Source organism: Microcebus murinus, chromosome 10 (genome assembly GCF_040939455.1).
Source record: "Microcebus murinus isolate Inina chromosome 10, M.murinus_Inina_mat1.0, whole genome shotgun sequence".
In the NCBI taxonomy this organism is placed as follows: domain Eukaryota; kingdom Metazoa; phylum Chordata; class Mammalia; order Primates; family Cheirogaleidae; genus Microcebus; species Microcebus murinus.
The window spans coordinates 26,012,605-26,040,435 of NC_134113.1; the positions used below are offsets into that span (position 1 = coordinate 26,012,605).

Consider the following 27,831-nt stretch of genomic DNA (forward strand, 5'->3'; position numbering starts at 1 on the left):
AGGCCTTGTGGGAGAAGGCAGGAATTTAGCCCCCAAGAATGGATAAGATTTTGAAAAGCAGAGATTGGAAGAAGATGAGTGGAAAAAGGAACAAGTGGAAAAAGCCAAAGAAAGCTCAGGCAAATGCACACTGAAGAGACACTGGAGCATAATTATATCAGGAGGAGGAAGCTGATGACTCCTCCCTCTTATTCCAAAGATAGGTCCAGATCTAGGTAACTTCCTCCTTTCCCCAAAACCAGGAATTCTGTTCTCACTAACTGAACCATAATCTCAGGAAGTTGGAATCTTCAAAGAGATAAAAAGTTGTGATCTCCTACAGACTCTATTCTTCCCAGAAGGCCAAAGAACTATCATTTGATCAAAAGCCTGTTCTCCCTGGGGGATGGCATGGCCAATCTCTTTCTCACTTTAGCTTCTTTTTCATCATCTTCTCTCTGAATCGCCCTTCTGCTCTGCTAGCACTACTCCTACAACGGACAAGATGGCTGGGGCTCTGGCAGCCATGCAGGACCATGAGGTAATCTTCAGAACAGAAGTCATATGCTAAGGATGGTGAAACATAAAGAAAGAAGGGGCCCTGATAACTGTGAAGCAGTCAAACCAGCCCTGGACTCTAGGGACTACCTACAGACGTGTGTGTGTGTGTGTGTGTGTGTGTGTGTGTGTGTGTGTGTGTGTGTCAGAGAGAGAGAGAGAGAAGGAGGAGGGAAGGTGAAAGAGATGAGGAGGAAGAAGGAGTAGGAAAAGGAGAAGGAAGAAAATACACCTCCTATCTTGTTAAAATCACTTTTATTTGGTTATTCTGTTATATGTTGCCAATTGTAGTTCATAATTGATATAAATAGGCTGGGCCCATATTACTGAAGGTCCTGAATGTGAAAATGTCTGAAATTGATTTTGTAGACAATAAGGATAATTTGAATATTTTTAAGAAAAAGCAATAAATCATCATATATTATTTGGGGAATTACCATGTGTCCAACAACACTAGGTCCCTGCCCTCTATCAGTTACAACCTATAAGAAGCACACCAAATAGGAAGCATAAGATGCTCAGAGGCATATAACGAGAGGACTTGATGCAATATAGGAGTGTGGGAAAGCTTCCTGGAAAGAGGCACATAACCTAAACCCCCAAAGAGGAGTCGGAGTTAACATGGCAAAAAAGGAAATAAGAACACTGATACTGTGAACAGAGATTCTGAAGCAAACAATAATAACAACAAACACCCAACAGCCCAACACATCTAAAAAACCGGAAGAAGTTCAATTTGGCTAATGCACTAAGGATGGGTCTCCAGAGAATAGCAGAAGATGCTGCTGGAGTGGCAGGCAGGGGCCACAGTGATAAGAACACATCTGTAACTCTGGAAGACAAATCTGGCAGGTTCTCTGTACAGGCAGACCAGTTACAAAGTAGTGTGGAGAAGTAATAAAAGCCTAAGGTAAGAGGCAGGTGCATAACTCAGAAAACAATAATGACCTTGATGGAACTGATCTTGATGGAAAGGCAGGAGAGAGAACTGGATTTAGGGAGAAAAATTCATTCTGTTTGCAACATGCTGGGTTTAATGGTCCATTAAGGCATCCTGAGAAGAGGTCTGGAAGTACTGGCATCTCCTCTGTCTGGACTGGCTTCTTCCCTGGCAATCGACGACTCCACCTTCCATAAAACCCAGATTCACCCCAGAGGTGCTCCCTGAGTTATCCTCCTCCCCACTGCTTCATGCTGCATGCTTTGGTGGAACTCCATTCACTGGGATTTCTTTGTAGGCTGCTGTTAAATGTTTAGAAATTCACATGTGTGACCTCTCTCTCACCATACAGACTACAAACTCCTTGAAGGACAAAGGCTCTAACTTCTATTTCTGATATAATCCTTTTCATACGTTTTAATGCCCACGGCACTCTATGAGCACTTAAAATATTAACAAATTCCTCAGCAGATTGAGAAACCTAATACAGCTATACTTCAGAATAATAGACAGAAATAGTACAATGGCTATCTCAGGAAATGAGAAGAAATTCCTATCCTTGCTTGGCATTCCTTGTTGCAGGTGTGAGTCTAAATGACAAATGATTTCCTTCAAAGGAGGTGAAAACACAGACAAGATGGAGGGATTGTCAAAAATACATAAAATGTCTAATGGATGGGAACAAAAGGCAAATGCTTTATGACTGCAAACCTTGCTTTACTCTTTCTGTGGTTAGTACTCAAATGCTAACATTATCTCATCGCCCTAATACTTAAAACTCTTGAGACTAAACCATGAGTAAGTACACAGGATAAGCTGAAATTCAATCCTCGTGTGAGTGTGCAGAGTACAAAGGAGTTTTATCTGTTTGGTTTACCTAATTCTTTTTTTCTTATGTACAATTTTAGAAATAAAAGAAAAGGTTCAATGGCCCTGGTATGATGAATCTCTTCTGGCAAAATTTGATTCAAAAGAAAAAACAAAGATAATGACATACTTACACAGGAAAAGTTTACCCTGAAGAAAAGCTTCCCCAGTTTTGACTCTAGAAATGATTGTAGAACTAAGCATTAGCTTTAATCCAGCACTCTGTTGGGCACCAAGGAAAAAAAGGTAAACAAAGCTGATTCTGGTCATAAGAAAAAGCCAAAACTTTTTTGGAAGATGCCCAAGATTTTTTCTGGCCTTTCTCACTGTATGTGGGCAGCTTTTTTGGTGAAGGGCCACAGAGTAAATATTTTAGGTCTAGTGGGCCATCAGGTCTCTACTGCAACTGTTCAACTCCGCTGGTATTGTGAGGAAGCTGCCAGAGACGTGGTAACAAATAAACAAGGCTGTGTTCCAATAAAACTTTATTACAGACATTAAGATTTGAATTTCATGTGATGTTTAGACATCATGACACCTTTTCTTTCTCAACCATTTAAAAATGTAAAAACTATCTTAGCTCATAGGCCTCACAAAAACAGATAGTGGACCAGTTATGGACTGTGGGCCATAGTTTGCCAACCCCTGCTCTATACCAAAAGCAAGGTAGAGAACAAAAATCAAAATTAGCTCAGAAACCATTGGGTTTTTTTTTCTAAAAGGAGCAGGCTGCTTGGGGAGAAGAGAGAAAAGTTGGAGAAGTGAATGCAAAATGTGCTAAAAGAGGAAGAAGGGACAGTTATTAAGAAATGATAAAACTACAGTGTGAGGGACAAGAAATCCAAGCCAAAAAAGGGAAAAGCTTCGGGCTCAAAAAAGCAGCAGGAGGCTAAGTCTCTATGGCATCCATGGAGAATTGAGGAGTGAAAGGGAAGTTAGCATGGAACTAACAACAGGTCCAGGGAATGGGTTGTGGATAAAACTGTAAAAAAGCTGAACATCATAAAAATGTGCGTTAATGGAGGAGCCCGTAATTTAAGAACCAAGACTACTATATGCACAAAATTAGTCTGTTAGCAGGCAAGGGCAGTTCTAGTGTTAGAAGTCTGTTAGAATATGTGTGTGTTGGAGGGGGTAATTTTCATCTTGCTTTTGTGCTGTATTCCTGGGAATAATCAGTTCCAAGGGGCCAATCCTAAAAGCTGCAAATTTTCAATCTTGGAATTTTTCTCATTTAAAAAATGATTTGGACCTGGACAGAGCTAGGCTTCAAAGGTTCTGACCACTGTACCCACTCCTGTACCTAACTTGTACCTGCAAGACTGAAATTTTCAGCAATAAGAAGGTAAAGAGCATCCTCCCATGTGAAATTTCATTATTACAAAAGTTACTAATGCCAGTAACATGGATTAATAACTAGACAGATAAGTCAGAAATTGCATTGGATGGAGACCAGAACAAACTCTTGTCTTAAGTCTGGTAAAATGAATGGCTAATTCATTCAGCAACACTTAATAGAAGCCACTAAGAAATGTCAAAGAATCACTTTCATTAAGGGTCAAATACTAAAGAGTTACATTTGCTGGTTATCCAGGAAAACCTGAAAAATAAGATAAATTTTAAGAACAGCGATAATAGTGTCATGGGCTGAACTTTGTCTCCCCAAAATTCATATGTTGAAGCCCAAACCGCTAGAACCTCAGAATCTGACAGTATTTGGAGTTAGAGCCTTCAAAGTAGTAATTAAACTCAAATAAGGCCATTAGGGTAGCCCTAATCCAATCTGACCAGTGTCCTTATAAAAGGAGATAAGGTCGTATAGAGAGACACCAGAGATGCACATGCACAGAGGAAAGGACACAAGAAGCAGCAGCAGCAAGAGAGTGGCCATCTGCAAGCCAAGGAAACAGGCTCAGAAGAAACCAAACCTGCCAACACCTTGATCTTGGACTTCTAGTCTCCAGAACTGTGAGAAAATAAATTTTCATTCATTCAGCCCACATTTATTGGCCCTACCAGGGACATCACAATGTGCTAGGTTCTGAGGATACAAGGATTAAAAACTAAGTTCTTGCCTTCAACAAACTCACAGTCTACTTGGGGACAAAAATCTAACATGGTATGTATGTACCAAAACAGAAATATGCCCCTGGTACCTTGGAAACACAGAAGAGAGTTGAAGGAACCAAGCAAAGCTTCAAGAAAGAGATAATGTCTGGGATAAGTTCTTAAAAAAAAAAAAATGGTCTTCTGATTATGTAATAATATACTCACTGGAGAATAAATAGAATAGAAAACAAAAAAGAAAATAAGTATCATTGAGGAGGAGGAATTTTGATGTGAGATATGGGGAGTTTAACTTTGGCCATAATGAGTTAAGGTACAGAGAACCAAAGTGGAAATATCCATCTGGGCTGGAGATAGAGTTTTAGGAACAATTAACATTGAGGTGATCATCAAGCCATGGGTGCTGATGGGCTCTGCCCAAGGAGAATGGTACCAGTGAGAGTATAAGGAGGATATCACAGAGCTCAGGAGAGGACAAGCATTTAGGAGACATGCAGAATAACAAGCTGAGAAGCAGAAGATGGAGAGGTGGGAGGAACAACAGGACCAAGGAGGAGGCAACAACAAGAATGACAAGACAGCTGCCCCGAATGTCAAATCCTGCCAAGATAGCTAGCAGCCACCTGAAAAACATTCATGGATGTAACCAAAGGTCACTGATGCAAGGGCAGAGCAAAACAACACAGTTTAAGCAGTGCATCACCATGTTTGGACTGGAGAAGGACATTCATGAAAACCCAAGGAAATGAAAGCTGCCTGAGTCATCCTCAAGGACTGAAAAGAGACGAAGAATCAGATGACATCCAGGCAGTTGCAACAACAAAGACAGGGTGGGAGCCCCCTATTTTGTCCTTCAAATGCTCTGGGAGCTCTGTGAACAGAGAAAGGAAAAGCAAGAAAGATAAATAGCATTCATTGATTACCTACTGGGTACCAGATAAGGTTAAAAATACTACCTACATTTACACAGCACTTTATGGTTTCAAAGATTCCTTAATAAATCTTGTCATTTAATCTTAACAACTACCATTGGAGATAAGCAAGAAGCATCTCTTTTACATATAAAGCAATTAAAATTTACGGAAAAAAAAAAAATAACCCATCTGACCTCATGCAATGACAAAAAGTAGAAGCAGGACTTTATCCTAAGCCTAGAGCCACATCTCCGAATGCTTACAGAGCATTTTAATAGAAAGAAATGCTGTGTGGATGTGGCCCTGGGCTGATTTCAGCTTCCTCATCTAAAAAATGGGAACAATAATAGTATCTATACCTCATATTATTGATAAATGTACAGCACTTAAAGGACTAGCTCACAATCAGTGCTCAATAAACATGAGTCACTATTATTTTAAATTCACAAGCATAACCTGTGCACCAACCCATCAAACCCATCCTCCTCCTGTGTACCCTATCCCAGTGGATTTGCAGAGCTATCCAAACCAGAACTCTGTATGTCATCCTAGAATCCTCCTTTTCCCCCAGCCCTGACTTCAATCTGGCAATAAATCCTTCTAATCCAGTGCTTCTCCACCTTTTTTCTCTTTATTAGCCCCTAAAAAGACTTTTTCCCCTAACTGCACCCCCTCCTGTGAAATTTTAACACCACTGATCTATGTGTCTGTTTACATGCTGTGGCTCTTTGGAAGACTACAAATCATTGCAATATCTAAGATATTTTTATATGCCCTCTCCCAACCATCCCTGAATCAATTTTTACCCTTGGGGGCCGTATCACCCCATCGAGAACCCAGGTTCTAATCCTTCCTCCTAAATCTCTCTCAATCCCATTCCCCTTCTCTGTGTTCTCAAGCCAGTGCCTCATCCTCACAGTTTTTCATCTGGATTACTCCGACAGTTTCCGACGTGGGCTTTTGGCCCCTTTTCTGCCAGCTTCCCATCCACTGGCAACCAGAATGATCTTTCTCAATGCAAGTGTGTCATGTTAATCCCCTTCTCAAAACTCATCAGTTCTGCTCATCACCTGTTGGGCCTTCACATGGCACTCAAGGCCCCCACTGAGCAGTCCTGTGCCTGAACCCCCAGCCTCAGCAGCCACCACCCCACCCTAAACTCACTGGGCACCAGGCACACACAGCTTACAGCCCTGCCTCCATGCACTGGCACTTTTGATCGCCTCGGCCTAGAATGCCCTTCCCCTGGTGCCTTCCTAAGGAACTCCTACTCACCTTCAACATCAACTGAAAAGCGTAAGTGCCCTCTTTAGAGCCTGCGTGCTGTCCTACCATGGGCCAAGTGGAGCAGTCACTGTCCCCTTCAGAGCTCTCTCAGTCTTAACTCTTCAGTTCCATCTAATGATAACAACCAGCATTTACTATGTGCCAGGCCCTGTCCTGAGCACTTTACCTGTATTATCTCATATATATATATATATATATATATATATATATATATATATGGAGCACCTTCCGGGCAAGGATTATAGCTTATTAGTTTCTGTACCTGTTTGACTCCTGGCACATAGTAGATGTTCAGTAAATGCTTGCTGAAATGAAGCAGGAAGCTAAGTGTTAGAGTTTCTCGTGCCGTGCTTTTTTCACTGACTTCTACCACCTTCTACTTCCTACAGTGGTTTATGGTGTTTAACCAGGTAATAAGGAGTGAGAGGGAAGGGACAGGATTATTCTGCCAAAGACTTTAACCGTCTCTTTGGAGTACATTCTATGACTTGTTGAAAAAAGTCATCAGGAATGCATTCCCAAGTGCAAGGGGAAAAAAATCCACTCTGCTACCCAGAACACCCACATATTTATAAATCTAGTCTACCTGAAGGATATAAATATATTTTAAAATGCCACTAGCAAAAGCTTACTCACCCACAGTCCAACAGTTTGGGAAAAAAACAATAAAGAGAAAGGATTTAGAAACTTAATAGTTACAAGCATACAAACAACACACATCGAAAAAAATCAGGTTATGTAATAATCTAGTGAAACACTTTGAAATAGTATGCTCATAAAAAGATAAACAAAAATACTTTTAAACAGCAGAGTGAAAGATACTCTTCCTAGTTCCTTAAGAGTCACTTGGAGAAGGTCATTTAAGTCCAATGCTTCCCACCCCTGCCCTCTGCTAGCTGAAATAGCAAGAAGGCTTGATAATAATTTGAAAAGACTACTTCAAGTTGATTCAGAAGTTTGACTCTCTGAAGAAAAATATATATATTTTTTGTTACACACACACACATATAATCTTCTAAATTTTCTACTTTATTTGGCATCACATAAGAAACTCTAGATTTAAGCACTAGTGTCAAGTAAATAATAATGTTCTAGAAATAACTGGAGTTTAGAAAAAAAGAGCTTCTGAAACTGAATTTCCTGTGGTAATGATGGGGTTCAGGACATAATGGCCCAACACATGGCACTTGGAATCTGAGAAAACAGCAGAAACAGGGCGATCACTCTCACCTTCCCCACATTCTTCTATTCCAAAATAGGTCATAAAACCTAGAAGGGATTTTCTGACCTTCCCTGGAAACAGGTCATAAGACTCTCAAGTGAGGAGTGCCTTCTGTCTATCCAGAGGAAAGGAGAATACTTATCTCTGAAGATACAGGTCACAGAGAAGAATATGAATGAACAGGCCTGGCTAAGTTTCCTTCAGTTTATTACCATTAGATCATGCACTTTTTCCAATCTTATCTCTTCACAACTATTCACACTTCATCAAACCCAGCATAAAAATACATAAGTTTAACCATCTCTTGGGGTCCTCATTTCCTTATATAGATTCTTGTGTTTTGTAAAATTATATTAAAAAGATTTGTATACTTTTCTCTTGTTTATCTTGTTTTGTTATAGAGGCCTTAGCTATGAACCTAGGATGAGTGAGGAAAAGAGATTTTTTTGTCTGCTTTAATAAAAACTCAAACTTTGTGACTACTCATTTATTATAAACAGTGGTTATCTCTTTTAGTTAATTTATTGTTTTAATTGACAAATAAAAATTGTATATATTTATACCGCATATTTTGAAATATGTATATTGTCTTAGTCCATTTTTGCTGCTAAAACAAAATACCACAGGCTGGGTAATTCATAAACAATAGAAACTTCTCACAGTTCTGGAGGCTAAAAATCCGAGATCAAAGTTTGGGCATTTGGTGTCTGGTGAGGGCTTTCTTGCCGAGTCTTCATATGGCAGAAGGTGCTAACATTGTGTTCTCACACAGCAGAATGCAAAAGGGCCTAAACTAGCTGCCTTCTGCACTACTCCATTCATGAGGGCAAAGCCCTTGTGACTTAATCACTTCCCAAAAGTCCCTACCATTTACTACCACCAAAATGAAGATTAAGTTGAATTCTAGGAGACATTCAGATCACAGTGTCTCCCAAAATACATAGACATTGTGGAATGGCTAAATCAAGATAACGAACTTATACATTACCTCAAATAGTTAACATTTTTTATGATGAGAATACATAAAATTTACTCATTATGCCTCAGTAGCACACACCAAAATCTATAGATGTTCAAGTCCTGATATGTTATAAAATGGTATAGTATTTGCATATAACTACATACATCCTCCTGTATACTTCAAATCATCTCTAGATTACTTATAATACCTAATACAATGTAAATGCATTGTTAATAGTTTTTTTTTTTGTTTTTTTTTTGAGACAGAGTCTCACTTTGTTGCCTAGGCTAGAGTGAGTGCCATGGCGTCAGCCTAGCTCACAGCAACCTCAAACTCCTGGCTCAAGCAATCCTTCTGCCTCAGCCTCCCAAGTAGCTGGGACTACAGGCATACGCCACCATGCCCGGCTAATTTTTTCTATATATATTAGTTGGCCAATTAATTTCTTTCTATTTATAGTAGAGACGGGGTCTCGCTCTTGCTCAGGCTGGTTTCGAACTCCTGACCTCGAGCAATCCGCCCGCCTCGGCCTCCCAGAGAGCTAGGATTAAAGGCGTGAGCCACCGCGCCCGGCCTGTTAATAGTTTTTATACTGTATTTTTTACTTGTATTATCTTTTATTATTTTATTTTTTTTCAAATATTTTCAATCCATGGTTGGTTGAACCCACAGATACAGAACCCACAGAAACAAAGGGTCGACTGTAGGTTATTAACTATAGTCACTATGTTGTATAATAGATTTCCTGAACTTATTCTTCCTTTCTGAATTTCTCCGATCTAAATGAAATTTTATGTTTTGACCAACATCTCCCCAACCACCACTCCCTCAGCCTCTGGTAACTACCATTATACTCTCTGCTTCTATGAGTTTAACTTTTTTAGATTACACACATAAGTGAGATCATATGGTATTTGTCTTTTTGTGTCTGGTTTATTTCACTTTGCATAATGTCCCCAAGTTTCATCCATGTTGTCACAAATGACAGTAGTTCCTTCTTTTTAAAAACTAAGTAGTATTCCATTGTGTATATATGCCACATTTTATCTATTTATCTCAACTTGTACTGAATCCATATCTTCGCTGTTGCAAATAATGTTGCAGTGAATATGGGAATACAGCTATTTTTCAACATATTGATTTTATTTAATTTGGAGATATACCCAATAATGGGATTGCTGGATCATATGGTAGTTTTATTTTAAATTTTTTGAGCAATCTCCATACTGTTTTCCATAGTGACTGTACTAATTTACATTTCCACTAACAAGTATACAAAGGTTCCCTTTTGTCCACATCCTTGCCAACACTTATCTTTCATCTTTTTGATGGTAGCCATTGTAACAGGTATCAGGTCATAGATTATTGTCATTTAATTAGCATTTCCCTGATGTGTGATGTTGATCATTTTTTCATGTACATCTTTTTTTAAAAAATGTCTATGTAGGTCCTTTGCCCATTTTTTAATTGAGTCATTTTGTTTTCTTGCTATTGAATTGTCAGAGTTTCTTGTGTATTTTGGAAATTAACCCTTACTAGATATACAATTGCAAATATTATCTTTTTCTTTCCTCCTTAAACTCAGTGGTAAGAAAAGTTTGCAAATATTTTCTCCCATTCTATAGGTTGCTTCTTCACTTGCTGTTTCCTGTGCTATGCAGAAGCTTTCTAGTTTGATGTAATCCCATTTGTCTATTCTTGCATTTGTTGCCTATGCTTCTGTAGTCATATCCAAAAAAATCATCACCCAGACTAACATCATGAAGCTCTTCTCCTTTGTTTTCTTCTAGTAGTTTTATAATTTCAGGTCCTATGCTTAAGTCTTTAATCCATTTTGAGCTGATTTTTGTATATGGCATCAGATGACAGGCTAATTCCATTCTTCTGCATATCCAGTTGTCCCAAAACCATTTATTGAAGAGACTATACTTTCCCTGATTGTGTGTTCTTGGCACTTTTGTTGAAAATCAACTGACTTTAAACACATGAATTTATTTTTGGACTTTCTATTGGTCTGCGTGTCTGTTTCTATGCCAGTATCGTGTTGTTTTGACTATTATAGCTTTGTAGTATATCTGAAGTCAGGTAGTATGATGCCTTCAGCTCTGTTCTTTTTTGCTCAAGATTGCTTTTGTTATTCAGGGCCTTTTGTGGTTCCACATAAATTTTAGAATTGTTTTTCTATTTCTGTGAAAAACATCACTAGAATTTTGATAGTGATTGCACTGAATCTGTAGATTGCTTTAGGTAGGATGGACACTTTAACAATATTAATTCTTCTAATCCACAAACATGGAGTTTCTTTCCTTTTATTTGTATCTTCTTCAGTTTCTTTCATCAATGTTTTATAGTTTTCAGCGTACAGGTTTTTCACCTCCTTGAGTTTTGCAGATATTGAAAATGAGATTGTTTCCTCGATTTCTTTTTCAAACATTAATGGTTTGTAGTTGGTATATAGAAACACTACTGACTTTTATTTGTTAATTTTGTATCCTATAACTTTACTGAATTTGTTTATTAGTTATCACAAATTTTTGGTGGAGTCTTTACAGTTTCCTAAATAAAATCATGTTGCCTACAACCAAAAACAATTTAACCACTTCCTTTCCAATCTAGATACTTTTTATATCTTTCTCTTGCCTAATATTTCTGGCTAGACCTTCCAGTAGTATGCTGAATAAAAGTGGTGAGAGTGGGCATCCTTATCTTGTTCCTGATCTTAGAGGAAAAGCTTTCAACTTTCCAACACTGAGTATGATGTTAGCTGTGGGTTTGTTAAAATGTTGTTTGTAAAAACAACCTTTATTGTGTTGAAGTACATTCCTTCTATATCTAAGTTGTTGAGAGTTTTAGAATGTTGAATTTTGTCAAGTGCTTTGACCAAGTGCTTTTCCTGCACCTATGAGATGATCATATGGTTTTCATCCATCATTCTGTTACTGTGCTGTGTCATATTTATTGATTTGTGGATGTTGAATCATCCTCTTTTCCCTATGATCATGATGAATGATCCTTTTAATGTGCTGTTGAATTCAGTTTGCTAGTATTTTGCTGACAAATTTTGCATCTATGTTCACCAGGGATACTAGCCTGGAATTTTCTTTTCTAGTTGTGTCCTTGTCTGGCTTTGGTATCAAGGTAAACGCTGGCCTTATAAGATTGGAAGTATTCCCTCTTCTTCAATTTTGTAGAAGAGTTTGAGAAGTATTGGTATTTGTCCTTTTTTAAATGTTTGGTAGAATTTAGCAGTAAAGCCAACAGGTTCTGGCCTTTTCTTAGATAGCAGACTTTTTATTATGTATTCAATCTCCTTAACTCATTTGTCTGTTCAGATTTTCTATTTCTTCATAATTCAGTCTTGGTAGGTAGCACATGCCTGGGAATTTGTTCATTTCTTCTAGGTTATCCAATTTGTTGGCATTTATTTGTTCATAGTAGTCTCTTACAATCCCTTATATTTCTGTGATATCAATTGTAATGTTTCCTCGTTAATTTCTGATTTTGAGTTTTCACTCTTCTTAATCTAGCCAAAGGTTTGTCGATGTCTGGTTTTTTTCAAAACCAACTTTTAGTTTCATTGATTTTTTTTCCTATTATTTTTCTAATCTATTTCATTTATTTCTGCTCTGATCATTATTATTTTCTGCCTTCTATTAATGTTGAACTAAGTTTATTCTTCTTTTTCTAGTTCCTTGAGGTATAACATTAGGTTATTTGACATCTTTTTTGATGTAGGCATTTATTATTATAAACTTTCCTCTTAGAACTTTTTCTGCATCCTATAAGTTTTGGTACACTGTATGTCCATTTTCGTTTGTCTCAAGATATTTTTAATTCCCCTTTTAATTTCTCCTCCAACCCACTGGTTGTTCAGGAGCACGCTATTTAATTTCCATGTATTTGTGAATTTTCTTAAATTCCTCCTGTTATTGATTTCTAGTTTTATACCACTGTGATTGGTAAGAGTACTTGATACGATTCAAGTCTTCTTAATTTGTTCAGACTTGTTTAGTGGCATAATATATCTATCCTAGAGAATATTTCATGTGAATTTGGGAAGAATGTGTATTCTGATGCTGTTATATGGAATGTTCTGTATATGTCTCTTAGGCCCATTTGGTTTAAGCCCATCGTTTCTTTATTAATTTTCTGTCTAGGTGATCTGTCCATTGCTGAAATTGGGGCATTAAAGTTCCTTACTATTATTGTATTATAGTCTATTTTTCCCTTTAGATCTATCAATGTTTCATCTATATATTTAAGTGCTCCTAAATATATATAAATATATTTAGGTGCTCCAGTATACACCTAAAAAGTGCATATATTTACAACTGTTATATCCTCTTTATCATCATATAATGGGCTTCTTTGACTCTTTTTACAGATTTTGACTTAGAGTCTATTTTATCTGATATAAATAAGCACAACTGCCCTTGTTTTCTTTTGGTTTCCATTTTCATAGAAAATCATTTAGCCTATGTGTGTTATTAAAGGTGAAAGGAGTCTTTTCTGGGTAGCATATAGTTGGGTCTTGTTTTGCCTTCCATTCAACTACTCTGTCATTTAAATGGAGAATTTCATCCATCGACATTCAAGGTAACTATTGAGAAAGACTTGATACTGCCCTTTTGTTAATTGTTTTCTGATTGCTTTGGAGATCCTTGTTCCTTCCTCTCTTGCTGTCTTCCTTTGTGATCAGGTGATGTTTGTCTAGTGATATGCTTTGATTCCTTACTTTTCATCCTTTGTGTACCTACTATAAGTTTTGCTGTGTGGTTACTGTGAGGTTTACACAACATAATTTATAGTTATAACAGGCTATTTTAAGCTAATAACAACTTAATTTTGATCACATACAAAAACTCTACATTTTCACTCCTCCTCTCCACATTTTATGATTTTGATATCACGATTTATATATTTTTATTTTATGTATCCCTTTACAAATTGCTATATCTATTTTTTTAATAGTTTTAACCCTCATACTAAATATGTAAGTGATTTACACACACTCATTACAGTGTTATTCTGAATTTGACTGTAGACTTACTTTTACCAGTAAGTTTTATACTTTCATATATTCTCATGTTATCAATTAGTGCCTTTTCTTCCCACTTGGAGAACTCACTTTGGCATTTCTTATAAGATAGATGTGGTGGTGATGAACTCCTTCAGCTTCTGTTTGGGAAAATCTTTATCTCACTCTCCTTCATTTCTGAAGGGATAGCCTTGCCAGGTATAATATTCTTTGTTGGCAGTTTTTTCCATCAGTATTTTAAATTTGTCATCCCACTCTCTCCTATCCTCTAAGGTTTCTGCTGAGAAATCCACAGCTAGCCTTACTGGAACTCCCTTATATGTTATTTCTTTTCTCTTACTGCTTTCAGGATCCTTTCTTTGTCTTTGATATTTGATAGTTTAATTATGTCTTAGTATAGTCTATTTGGATTAAATCTGATTGGAAACCTTTGACCTCCCTGTATCTACACATTTATCTTTCTCCAGATTTTGAAAGTTTTCTGCTAATATTTCTTTAAAATAGCTTTCTACCACCTAGTCTCTCTCTTCTTTCTCTTCAACTTCTATTGCTCAAATATTTGCTTTTTTGATGTTGCCCTATACATCTTGTAAGCTTTCTCCAATCCTTTTCATTCTATTTTCTCCTCCAACTGTATATTTTAAATAACTTGTCTTCAATTTCACAGATTCTTTCCTCTGCTTGATCAATTCTGCAGTTAACATTCTCTATTGTAGTTTTCATTTCATTCACTTTATTTCAGCTTCATAATTTATTTTTGTGGGGAGTTTGTTTTTGTTTTGGGAAGAGTTAGTATAATTTCAATCTCTGTTAAATTTCCTATTTTGGTCATTTATTATTTTCCTGATTTCATTAAATTATTTCTCTATATTTTCCTGAACTTCACTACCAGGTAGGCTGCTCTTATAGACCAGCTCATGTGCCAGTCAATTCATCTCCAATGAGATCTGAATCTCAGCCTTGGAGGTGGGGAGGTGCCTCTTCCAAGTTCTTAGTGACTATATCCTGTTCTATCCTTCAACCCCAGAAAAAGTAGCTTCTTCCATTTGCTATTCCTGTATTACTTATAGAGATCTCTTTTACTCCTTTAGTAGTTAACCATGGTTAACTTTTTACTAGTTAAAAGTTCTTTATATTAAATTTTCTCTGTTCAAATTACTGTGTGTTTTTTGTCTCCTGAATGTATCCTGACTGGTACATGCGGGAAACAAAGGGCTCAAACAAATATGAAAGGCCTAAAAGGACATATTTACCCATAGCACCATCACTTAACTGATAATGACAAAGAGACTGATAGGGCAAAGATAAGTTTAAAGACTAAACAAAATTTCCCATGTCAATCTCATTCAAAATTTTTATTATATTTTGTCTAATCACATTTCTTAGAAACCATGTTTTATCTTCTTTGGTACTTTTTTTAAAATCTCCTATTTGGAAAAACTGTTAAAAAAGAGACTGTCATATACAATGAAAATGTTAGCTACAGGTGAGACCTGAGGCAAGAAAGAGAGAATAAAGAAGCTGGAGCTAGCGCTAGTCAGGTCATCTAAGCCATGTGACTCCAATCAGAACTAGGAACTGGTATTACAGATACAGATACATCAGCCTAGCAATTAGAAGCATGGACTGTGAGCCAGACTGTCAGTGTGCAAATCTCAGCTCCACTACGACAAGTTGTACAACCTTGGGCAATTTCTCTAACACCTTAATCTCCTCATCTGTAAAATACAAATGATAACAGTAATACCTACTTCAAAGGACTATTATGAGGATGAAGTGAGTTTATGTATCTAAAGCTCTTAGACTAGTACCCAATCCAAATTCTCTTTCTAACTTGCTCTCTCTACATTGACATTCTCAATTCACTTATTTCCCCAATATATTCTGATTTGAAAAGATATAGGGAGACCTATCCTGCTCCTAAAACTGCTCTCCTGTGCTTTCTCTACCACCTTTTGCCCTCAACCTGGGCCTTACTATCTTAAGAAGATGTAGAACATCCTCCTTCCTTAAAGGACTATAATTTCTTTCCAGACCCATGGATGTGAGACCTATTCAATCCAAAAAAAATGGGGATGATAAAGTAGACATCTCTTGCTTCAATCAGCTTCCCTCCCTTCCTTTTGGAACTGCCTTTCTCCACTCCAGGTGATTCTGGTGTCCCTAAGGGAAGGGCTTGTGACCAAGCTTAGCCAATAGTCTCTGAATCTTGAGGGAAGGCACAGTGGAAGAACTTGGAGATGGCCTGAGAGTCCTGAGAGTGGCCTGAGACACCCCCCCCCAGTGTTGACTTAATTCCTGCCCTTACTGAGCCTTGGAATTTTAGCCCATTCCTTCAAAGTTATGAACTATCCAGTATACTTCAGAGAAACTCCTATTATTGTTCACATTAGCATGAAGTCCTGCTTAAACCAAAGAGCCCATATACATGCTGTTAGACCTGCTTATATCCCTTAATTTATTTATCTGCAAAGTAGGGGTCTCTAAGATCCCTTCCAGCTGTGACTTTCTCTAGTTCTAGTAACAGGATAAGATATACACTACCTGAACTATAATTTTCCATAAAAACTTCACCATTATCACTCAGCACCCATATAGGTTATCAATAAATGGTAGAACAGAGATGTTTTAAGAGCCTTGTATTTAGGTTATAAAACCACATGCCTCTCATTTGCCACTTACACATCTCAGCAGTGTTATTTTGGTAACAGTGTTGCCACCATCTCTGCTGTGGTGCTGAGTGTAACAGCATAAATAGAACATGAACATTTCCAGGAATTGTCAACTTGGCACTTCTTACAAGGAGTTAAGGTTGCTTTTATAACATTAACAAAATAAAGCCTAGGACTGAAACCTGCCCAAATCTTCTTCTAGAAGTTACATTTCCTTTGCAATTCAAATTTACTGTTTGGAAAAGCACAACACTTTTACTTTTTTTAATCTGGGGGAAATGTCCTCCAAAGAATTACATATATATGTATTTTTTTCATATTCCTTACTGCCCAAACTGAGGAACAAGTATAAACACAGCAACCTATTAAAATTAAGTAAAGCAAACATTCCTGTAGCTAGCTACAAAAGCAAAGCTACAAGTTTGAACTATACCCACAAAACAAGAATGCTACCTTGCATTTGGTTAAACTCTGAAGTTACGCCACCAGAAAAGCAGGTTATTGAAACTGACAGCTTTAGATAGCATGATTTAAGAGCTGTAAAAGTGGGACCCGACACCAGCATCAGGGGAGTCAACACACTGACTATCTCCTGATTATAGTCGAAAAGATTTAGTTTTCTTTCACTCTCAAGGTAGCAAATGGGATTTGGAGAAACCCAAGAGCTCTGTTCCTTGACGCCCATATGGTCTTACATTAGACCCTAACTCCCACCCCCACACACAACAAATGACAGATGGAGAAGAGAGCGGTAACACCAGGAATTAGCCTTAGAACAACAGGGAGGGAAGAGAAAGGCAGAAAAGCTCCTCAGGCTGGTGTCTGGGAGAGACTGGAGGAGAGAGGTTCTGGAAGAAGAATGAAGGCTGGTAATGATGGGCTCTGGAGCAGCCACAGGTTATCAGAATGGGGGGTGAGGAGAAAAAGTGAATTTTTGAGAAATTGTTTTTATAGGATATGAATTAGTAGTCTTTGAAGTCAAAGTGTCTGGATTACAAATTTGACTCTACTGTGTTGTGTGACCTTGAGCAAGTTATTCAACATCACTGTGCCTACATTTTCTCATCTGTGCAATAAGGGTAATAATAACACCTGCCTCATCAAGGTATCGTCGGGATTAAATGAATTAATAAATGCAAAGGACTTAGAATAGTACCTGACAAACAGTAAGCTCCCAATAATTATTATGATTATTATCTTACTGATACTATCCTAAGTTCTTTGTGAGACACAAAAAAGAAGACTGAAATGCATTTTTAATTACAAACAAAAACCGCGGGCAGACAGATCACACCACGAAAAGACACACTAGCCCAATCCCACTATTTCCAACTGGCTATTTGTCTCTCTCCTCCTCCCTGCCACCCTCAAGCCACCTTTAGCTCCCTTTGTATCTGAGAGCAGCATCTAACTCATTCTTCACTGGCAGGTTCCGTCTCCATTTGGACACAGCTTGATCTACAGAGCACAAAGCATTGTGGGTGATTTGTCACTACTGTACCAAGGGACGTGAATAGGCAATGAAAATAATTCTCCAAATTCACCAGCAATTTTAACCCCTCCAATTTTGTTCTTACGGGTTACCTAGCCTATGTATCCCCATAGAGTGCTAAGGGATTTTCATATTTATAGTAGAATCACACCTGTATGAAGTCTGAGATTCTGGAACATTCCTGAGCAACAATGTTCAAGAAATTCAAAGAATGAAAACATCTGCAAACACATATCCTTCTATACCTCCATTCCTACCACGCCTCCATCTGCTCTGACCTAAACATGGGAAAAACTCATCAAGCAAGGGCACAGGTTTGGGAGGCCCATACTTGGGGAGGACTAAGTGAGAAAGGAGGCATGCACCCAACCAGCTGGTCAGATCTCAAAGTTCTCAACCCTGGCTGCACTTTAAAATAACTTAGTGAAGCATTCGTGCATGTGCCTGATTGTATGCATGGGCACGTGTGTCTTTAATACCATTGCTCAGACCCCACCTCCAGAGATTTTGTAGCGGATTGACCTGGGGTAGAGCCTGGGCATCAGTAGTTTTTGAAACTCAAGTGATTCCAGTGCACAAGCCAGGGCTAAGAAACACTGAGCTAAATGAACCCTGATGGTCAATAGGGTGATTGATGTTAGCCAAATGGTCCATACATCCACAGGAGGAAGAAAAAGGTCACAGTTGGAATTCTATGTGAAAAGAACATCAAATCCATTTTTTAAAGTGAAATGGAGGTATCCCTGCTGGGGCACGACCTGTCATATGGTTTGCTATTCCTAGAAAGAGCTACAATTAGCTACCAACAAATGCATTATTTCCTCAGTCCCATAATACTCAATAAAAGTATTCCACTTTTCCTTTACATCAGCCTTGCAGAAGCAGGGAGAAAAGAAATATTCCGATAAAATGCAGTACTGAACTATCATAATTTCCTTTTAAATGATTAAAATTAACATTAACAGAAATAAAATATTTTGGTAAAATCTCATCCTAGTATACTTTTAAAAGCCCTTGAAAATGTTCCTGTTAAAATGAAAAAAAAAATGCATTAGTATAATAAAGAAAAAAAGCCTCTTTCAATTATTAACACTACAGCATAATGCAATTCCATTTCAAACCCAGTAGGGAGCCAAGATTGCGCAGCAGAAAACATCCTAAATCAAGTGTCGGGAGGCCTGGATTCTAGTCCCAGTAATAAATTACATTAACTAGCTATGTGATCACAGGCAAGTTGACTTAATCTTCCTTGGCCTCTGTTTTCTCAGACAAAAATGAGATAAATTCCATAATACCAGGAGAGGGCTCCATCTTGCTGACTTTTTTTCACTAGCAGAGAAATGTGTTAAATTTGGAAAACTTATAAATTTAGCAATTCTAATAAATTTAACCAATTCCTATTACTGTGCATAAACTGAATGAGCAAAACTGTGAAGCTGAGGCTGGGCACAGTGGCTCGTGCCTGTAATCCCAGCATTTTGGGAGGCCAAGGTGGGAGGATGGCTTGAAGCCAGGCATTCGAGACCAGCCTGGGCAACATAGCAAGATCCTGTCTCTACAAAATAAGAATTTAAAAAAACAGCTGGGCATGGTGGCTCACACCTGTAGTCCCAGTCATGCCAGAGGATCCCTTGAGCCCTGGAGGTCAAGTTTGCAGTGAGCTGTGATTGTGTCACTGTATTCCAGTCTGAGCAACAGAGTGGGACACTGTCTCTCAAAGAAAGAAAATATCTATCTGAACTAGAACTGGAACCTTCCTTCCTTAACTATGCCAGCCAGCCAATAGTTCCTCCCCTAAACTCCTATTTCTCTTTTTAAATGAAAAAATATATGATAAAAAGTATCTTCACACTTTTGCTGCATCCTCACACTGTCGTTATTTTCTTAGTGTTTTTCTTTATGTTGACTCACTTTTGCTTGAATAAAAGTAATGGTCTTTTTCCTAAGTAATTTGGAATACTTTAATCTTATTTACTATTCAATATTCCTATATAACTTTTCTCCTTTTAATTTTGACACCTAATAACTGTGCATATTTATGTCATTCAGAGTGATATATCGATACATGTAGTCAATGTGTAATGATCAAATCAGGGTAATTCACATATCCATCACCACAAATATTTATCATTTCTTTGTGTTGGGAACATTCAAAATCCTCTCTTCTAGCTTTTTGAAAATGCGCAATAAATTATTGTTAACCATATTCACCCTAGAGACCTAAGGAACACTAGAACTAGATATTCCTCCTATCCAGCTATAATTTTATATCCATTGACCAACCTCTCCCCCATCTTCTCCTCCCCCTACCTTTTCCTAGCCTCTAAAAACCACTATTTTACTCTCTAAAAGTAATGTATTTTTAAAAGTAACTTCATAAATACTACAGAAAAGTTTCCCCTGACATAAATGGAAGGAACAAATTCAATTGATACCAAAAAAAAAAAAAAAAAAAAGCACTACAACTAAATTCTAGCTAAATACTGCTGCCTACAGAAGGTTTTAAAAGCATGAGGACCTCCTATCATTCTTATGAGGACTGAGATGGAAATAAAAAAGGAAATAACTTTTTCATCATGTGATTCAATATTATTTAATCTCATGTCCACCTAAAACCACCATAAGAGCCACCCAAGATACGGCTCCACATTTTGGGAGGTGCAACAACCAATAGCATCAGCTGAGCCCATGCAGCTCTGGAAGGTGATTCATCCCCATGAGGCAGGTGACATGTCTAACTACAGTGTCATCTCTGGCTCCCACTTGAATTCCTGCATACTTGTGGTCCCCTGTGTCTGAAACGCTTTCCCCCCTTATCCACCCTGTCGCTGAATTCAGGCCTCTGCTCAGTATCCCCTCATCAGAGAAGCTTTCCCTAACTGTTTTCCTTCTCAGCGCTCATCACCACCAGATATGTTATTTATTCATTTGCTTATTACCTGTCCCCACCCTTGACCCTGCCCCCCACTACAATACAATGAGCCCCCTGATAGCAGGGTCTTAGTTCTGTTCACTGTTATATCCCCAGCACCTAATGTTTAGCACATTGTCAATACTCAGTAAATATTTGTCAGATGAACAAAAGAATGTCCTCAGCTGATATCTGGAGATCCCCGATATGTCCTTATATACCCAGTGCCTGGCCTTTAGTTGGTCCTCAGGAAGTAAGATAGTCAGGCTGGGGACACAGAAATCTAGTCTCTCTGTAGATGCGCCCCTTATCAGAGGGAGGGGTCTTTCTATGCATGCTGACTCATTGTTCTTGTTTTAGTACACAGGATGCCACAAGGCAAACACCACTCAGCCACAGTGGAAGTGTCTAGATAAACTGAGATCAACACTGAACTTATCATACGCAGAGCAGGGCCAATGATATGGCATGATTAGAGGAACCTATGGAAAGAGTACCAAACTGGAACTCTAATAAACCTATTCCAGTATCTAAAATTTCTGCCATCAGAGCTCAGTAAGTTCGGACACATCCAAATACACATCTCAGAGTCAGAGTATATCTCAGGAGAGTGGCTGATGTAGCTTGGCACAGTCACTCAAGGCCTGCTCCACAAGGGATAGGCTGAGCCCTAGAGCCCATGGCTACGGGGGACACAGACCAGTCAGCCTGTGTACTGCTCCAGTGAGGGCAGCCAGGGAGTGCAGAGCACAGGGTCCACGGGGAGGACCAGTCCAAGCTCAGGCAAGTTTGAAGCAATCATCAGCTTTGGGACAGCCACTCCAACAGGCTCAAGAGTTGAGGCATCTGATGCTAACACAGGACAGAGAGCTTTGCTCCCAGAGCTGTCTGTGCTTCACTCTTGCCAGTGGCTAAGAATACATAAAGCAGGAATCAAACCAAGGGAGGAAAGAGAAACAAACAAAAAAACCCCTAAGCCCAAAGGAAGACTGGGGTACAAGGCCGCGTTACCAGGTAGATTGCCAAATGAGAACCATGGCACTGACCCAGTCCCACAGCCAGGGCCAACAAGGTGGAACAGGGAGTCCTGTGGCCCAGGACTCATTCCCACCATGCCTCAGGCTAAGTCTCACCTCTTTCCAGATTCAGATTAGCTCCAGCACTGGACGGAATTCATGGGGGCAGACAGGGCCCCCGACCCTGGGAAACCAGGCAGGCAGGCAGGCAGGCTGCCCTCACCCAGATACAGCCGTCCTCAACTCCGAATGACCTGACAGGAGCCCAGAGAAGATTTCCAGCTGATCTAATGTCTAGTATGTGACCTTGGCCAGAAAGAGACACACTGTGGAGTGTTCCTTCCACGGTGCCAAAGTGGATTAAGTCATTTTATCGCCAGAATTACTCTTTTAAAAGGTAAGAGTTCCTACAGGGTGAGAAGAACACAAAACCAATTATCCATTAATATCTTATACGTTTTCTTTCAACAGAAATTGGGAGACCAGTCACCAAGGCAGATTCTGAGAGAATCAAAAGGTTTAGGGTGTTTTTGTATTTTGGGATTTGACGGGGGTGGAGTTTAGAAGAGTAGAGAAGAACAAGACACAACTCGATTCTTCTCTAAAAAATTACATCCAGCACATAAATAAAAAGTAACTAAGATCAATCACCAAAATAAAGTCTCTGAGGCAGCTCAAAATATACAAGTGAAACAAAAAATTAAACAAATAGAAGGGAAACCAAAAATCTCTGAGAAGACCAAAACTTTAATAAAAGAAAATCAGTTCATTCTTGGAGAAGGATCAACCTCTTGGCTAAAGAGGAGACCATTCCTTCCCATTTGTTCTCAAGGCCTCCCAAGAGAAGACCACCAAATCCATGCAAATTAATTAATAAATATGACCAAAATAAATAAAAGGTAAGCAGAGGTTAATATATATAAGCACCATATTTTCTTGCAGTACAGTTCCTCAAAACTCAAAGATACCTTTACGAAAGTTTAAGTGGACTATTTTAAAGCTTACTAAAATTACTCTATTACAATGTCACGGTCCTAGGAAACAGGCTCTGGATTTATTTGCTTTTATAAGGGAACATTAAATTAGAAGGCATTTCAACTCTGATACTATTCTCAGGATTAAAAAAAACAACTCCTAGGTTTCGAATTCATTAAATCCCAATTTAATGTTAGAGTTAAAATATCATCATCAAATTAATTACTTGAAGCCTTTAAAAATATTTTAAGGTCTCTAACAAGAAAAGGCTGTTAACTACCAACTTTTTCATTTCTTCCATCCTTTCTCTCCAGCACACATCAAAAACATCTACATATATAAACCACTAGAATTTATGGTATACTGGATTTTCAATAACATTTAGATTTTAAAGATGATTCTTATGAGACAGAAAACTGTGTAGTAAGGAAGTGAATAAATCCCAAATTCAGAGTTTATCCATGAGTGGGGCTGGGAATGCAACAGGAGTGGGGAGGGACACCCAGATATTCCCAAAGGTAATTATAATATTATTGTTCTTAAACTGGGTGACGGAGAGATGGGTGTTTGCTGTACCATTATTCTCCATGCCTTATATTTTGTAACATTATTTAAAATAGTCAATATTTAATAGAAACAAGTATTTTTTAAATGAGTTTATGTCATTGTCATTGTGTAAGGTATATAGAGACACAGGTAAATCAAACCCCCACTTCAGAATGTTTTCTTTAGTGTCAGTATTGCTCCATAAAAAAATGAAACAATTAAGAGTACCATAATTTGTTCCAGAGCCAACCTTCTACAGAATTAACAAATCTTAAAAAACACTTATTTTCCTAAACTCCTACATACACATGCTCAATTTTTTCCCGCCATATATTGCTTCATTCTGCTTTGCTTCTATAAAAAACTATTTTTTGGGATACAATGCACACTAACTAACTTAAGGGCACACTTATAACTTTGACTCAAATTGTACAAAAGCAAATTATGTAACCAAAACATATGTACCCCTGTAAAATTCTGAAATTAAAAAAAAAAACTATTTTTCCCATGGCTTCTCTGTAACTTTTATAATTTAATGAAAACATTGTAATTCTTTTCTGTTCTCTGAATGAATCTGAAGAAATGAAAATGGGGTTACACCTCTGAGTGATATACAACATTACTACAGACGTCACCCAAAATGATCATAAAATTAAATATTTTGATAGCGAAAGGCTTTCGATTTGCCCATTTTGTTGTTTCCAACTATATGTTACCAGGAGGAACCTCTAAGTCAAATGTCAGGAAAACACCAATAATTCTTTAACATTTCCCCAATTCTCTGTTATCTATTCTGCTTTTCATAAAGTGGTAGAAATATCTTTGACATGCTTTGTTGAGACATGTGGAGTATTTAATTTTGTAAGGACAATTAAAGCTGAGAATTCTAGCTATCCTCAAAGCCAGCTATTTTCAATATTTCGAAAAGCCTGAAACATACATTTACCTGTAATTTGGTCATGCTAAAAGTGAAAATATTTTCCTTTTTCTACTGGGATTTTACCAGGCCTTCCTGTGTTAACTGGCTATCTCATGTTGACCAGATATTCAGACATATGTCATTAATAAAAACAGAAGAATTAATCATGATTACTTAATACATGTGGTCTGAAAAACCAATCAAAATATGAGGTCCCTGGAGCAAAAATAACAAAAGTGGTCTTTACTATTGGTATATATGTATATATATATATATTTTTTTTTATTTATTTAATTTCAGAACCAGTGACACTGTTATTTAAAAAGCAGCAACCACAGAGTTCTGGGCCCACTGACTTGGAGTAGTTCTATCACTGCTGTCAGAAACCCCAGAGAACGTTGATTCCCTAACTCAGTTAAACATTTGCAGGTCAACTCTCAATTATCTTTCTTTCTTTTTCTTTCTTTTTTTTCTTTTCTTTTTTTTTTTTTGCCAGTTCAGTTCTCTGTTCCTCAATCTTTGCAAAATGTAGAAGTCATGGGAGGTGTTAAAAGGGAACAAGTGTTTCCTATCACATCTTCTTCCTGCTACAAGCTAGGCTAGTAGCACCAGAACTGTTTCTCTCTTCTGTTTCCAGTTCTCCTTAAAATCAAAATGAGACCCTCCCCTGAACTACTGCCCTTATAAAATTAAATACTCCAGGTGTCTGAACAAAGCCAAACTAAAAGGGACACTTTAAACCAATAACCTTTAAAAACAAACTAAGTCAGCCTTCAAAATAATCCCCTTTGGCCACGTAGGACAGCCCAGGGACAGGTGCAGGGCATGCCTTCCTAGAGGCTGTCTGCTCCTCTGTGAATCTGACCTTTTCCAGCTGGTAGCTCTGGCTCCTCACAAATCAGTTGTCAGTAGGCTGAATGCCTGCTTTCCCATCTGCACTTTCCAAATGGCTCATGATGCCAAGGGCTGAGATATGACCTGGCTCTATGATGAGAACATGCCTCCCAAGTGACACGCCAAGTTTCCCTGGAAGCATTGCTAAATGTATTCTCTGAGCTTCCTCCTCAACTTCCCAGTCATGGTTCATTCTTCCTTCCTTCCTTCCACTTCCTAATGCCACCTCCTCATCCTGTTCCTCCAACACCACACCCCTTCAGTCCAAACTCCTTACCTGCTTTCATCAACCACTGACCCCTGCCCTGTCTTAAATACCAACTTCAAATCCAAAGGGCATAGTTCCAACATTCTAGAACTGGTTTGAAGTGATCTTTTTAAGGCCTACCTGCAGGCAGCTCAGTTATGGCTTTTTCCCTTGCCTTCTCCAGCTTCTCCCTTACCCAGGGAAATTCCTGGAGGGAATCTAGGAATGCGTTGAATGCTTTGGGACCCCTGGAAGGTAGGATATCCAGTAGCAACATTGTTTTCCGGAGGCCTGTGGCTTGAGCTTGGATTTCTTGAACGTGGTTTTCTGTCAAGATTCCTTCCTGGTAAAGGTACTGAAGAACCAGTCCCTCTACCAAAACCTCTGCACCCAGCTCCAGGCGAAGTGAGCGAAGCACTTGTCTGTCTCTGGAGTCCATTTCTCCCTGGAAAGAGACACAATCACAGCTCTGATTACAAGAATGTTGACATGACCCTAAAGATAGTTTCACTGCAATGTAAGCTCCTTAAGGTCAGGCACATCTGCAAACCTTAGCAGACTGCCAGGCCACAGTGTTTAATACATGGTTGTTAAGCCAAGCCAAGTGCATCTCGAATGTTTCTGAACGTAATGAACAACACTGAAGATGAATCATCTTTTCTGCTTTTGCTTTTCACACACTGGAGTCCTACCTCAACTCCTTGTTCAATAAAAAGATGGGGCGGGGGCATGGGAAGAGCAGGTCAGAGACCCTGCTTCAAAAGTATTTTTTTTAATTTGAGGATTACAGAACAGCATTAATTTTATTTTAACATGTTGCAGAAGAAACACTGGTTTTATTTCAACACTGTCTTCATCAGCGCTACCCCACTACCACGACTGCAGAAACTGCTAAAGGTTTTGACCATGGCCATTTGCAGAACCTGATCAGCAACAGGAATGGGGGGGCAGAAACCAGCAGGTATGTGTTTAAAGATCTTTTTCACCAAGAAAAAACTATCACCCTTAAGAAAAATCTTAAGTGTTTGTACCTAGTCTACAATAAATAAGCCTTATACAATATGTAAGGTTTATTTTATACAAATAATATTCTTCCCACCAAGAATTCGGAATCTCCATCATAACACCGCCGTGGCCACGCATGCATAGGACATTTAATGGGACTTTTTTTCTCTCAAAAAAAAAAAAAATACCCTCACACCCCAGCACAGGTCAGTAGCCCGATTTGAAAGCTCAGTTCCACGACCACTGCACCAGTGAGCAGTTGTGTGTAGGCAATGAAGGTTAAGTGGCAGGGAAAGGGATAGGGGTGGCAGATGGGGCTTCAGACACCCACGGGCATTACGACCACGGCTGAGCGACACCCGATCCTCCCCTCGCAGCCCTCCCTAAGGTTCAGGAGGTGGCAGGTGAGGAGGAAGGAGTCCGCATTTGGCTATGAGCGCCCATTTGGAACTTTTTAAAAGTCCCCTGCCCCAGCAACTGAAACCCGCGTGTATCACAAACAGGAAGGACTACGGGAGATTTCTGGGGCAACTTGACTGGCTAAAGAGTGGGTGCTGGGAATGATCTTCAGAGCGGACCGAAGGGAGAGCGGGCCGCCGTCTCCACCACAGCCACCCCGTCCCCAGCCGGGCTCGGAATGCCGCAAGTTGGGGGGCGGGGAAACCACACAGGGCCCAGGTTGCAGACTCTACTGAGCGGGACTTTCGAGAAAAGATGGATTCCTGTTACTTACGTCTGCAACCACGTATCTTTGGGAGGGAGGGAAAAACTGCAACCGGAATCCAGACTGTTAGGGAACCTGTACCATAAGCACCATCTTTGTTGAAGGCGAAAGCCCCAAACAGGAAGTGATGTCGCCATCTTTGTTGAGGGCAAGCGCAGGAAGTGCTGTAGCTACTTTATTGGGTGTCCAAGGGTCAGCTTGAAGCTTTTTCCGCCATGTTTGCTGTGGGTAAACAATTCAACCGGGATTATTTTAGCAAAGGAGTAATTGGTTTTTAAAAAGATAGACAAATGGCCAACGAACATATGAAGAAATGCTCAACATCGCTAATTTTTAGAGAAATTTAAATTAAAACCAAATAAGATATCACCTTAACTCCAACTGCTTGTCTGGGCTTTAAAAAATAAAATTAAAACAAATTTAAATTTAAAAAAAAAGACACCACCTTACCCCTGTCATAATGGCCATTATTAAAAAATCAAAAAACAATAGATATTGGCTTGCATGCAGAAAGAAAGGAATGCTTATACACTGTTGGAGGGAGTGCTACAAATTAGTACAACCTCTGTAGAAAACAGTCTGGAGATTGCTCAAAGA

General features: G+C 38.7%; 1 protein-coding gene across 1 annotated transcript in view; it reads right to left on the reverse strand.

Moving 5' to 3' along the window:
- CRADD (CARD and death domain containing adaptor protein) overlaps positions 1–27,393 on the reverse strand; it is a 156,706-nt gene extending 129,313 nt beyond the window's left edge. Inside the window, exons 1-2 of the mRNA XM_012775271.3 lie at positions 27,244–27,393; positions 25,647–25,950 (exon numbers count right to left, since the gene is read on the reverse strand). Coding sequence (XP_012630725.1) covers positions 25,647–25,944 — 298 coding nt within the window. The 5' untranslated portion in view covers positions 25,945–25,950; positions 27,244–27,393. The remainder of the gene's footprint in view (positions 1–25,646; positions 25,951–27,243) is intronic.
- Positions 27,394–27,831: the final 438 nt, after the last annotated feature.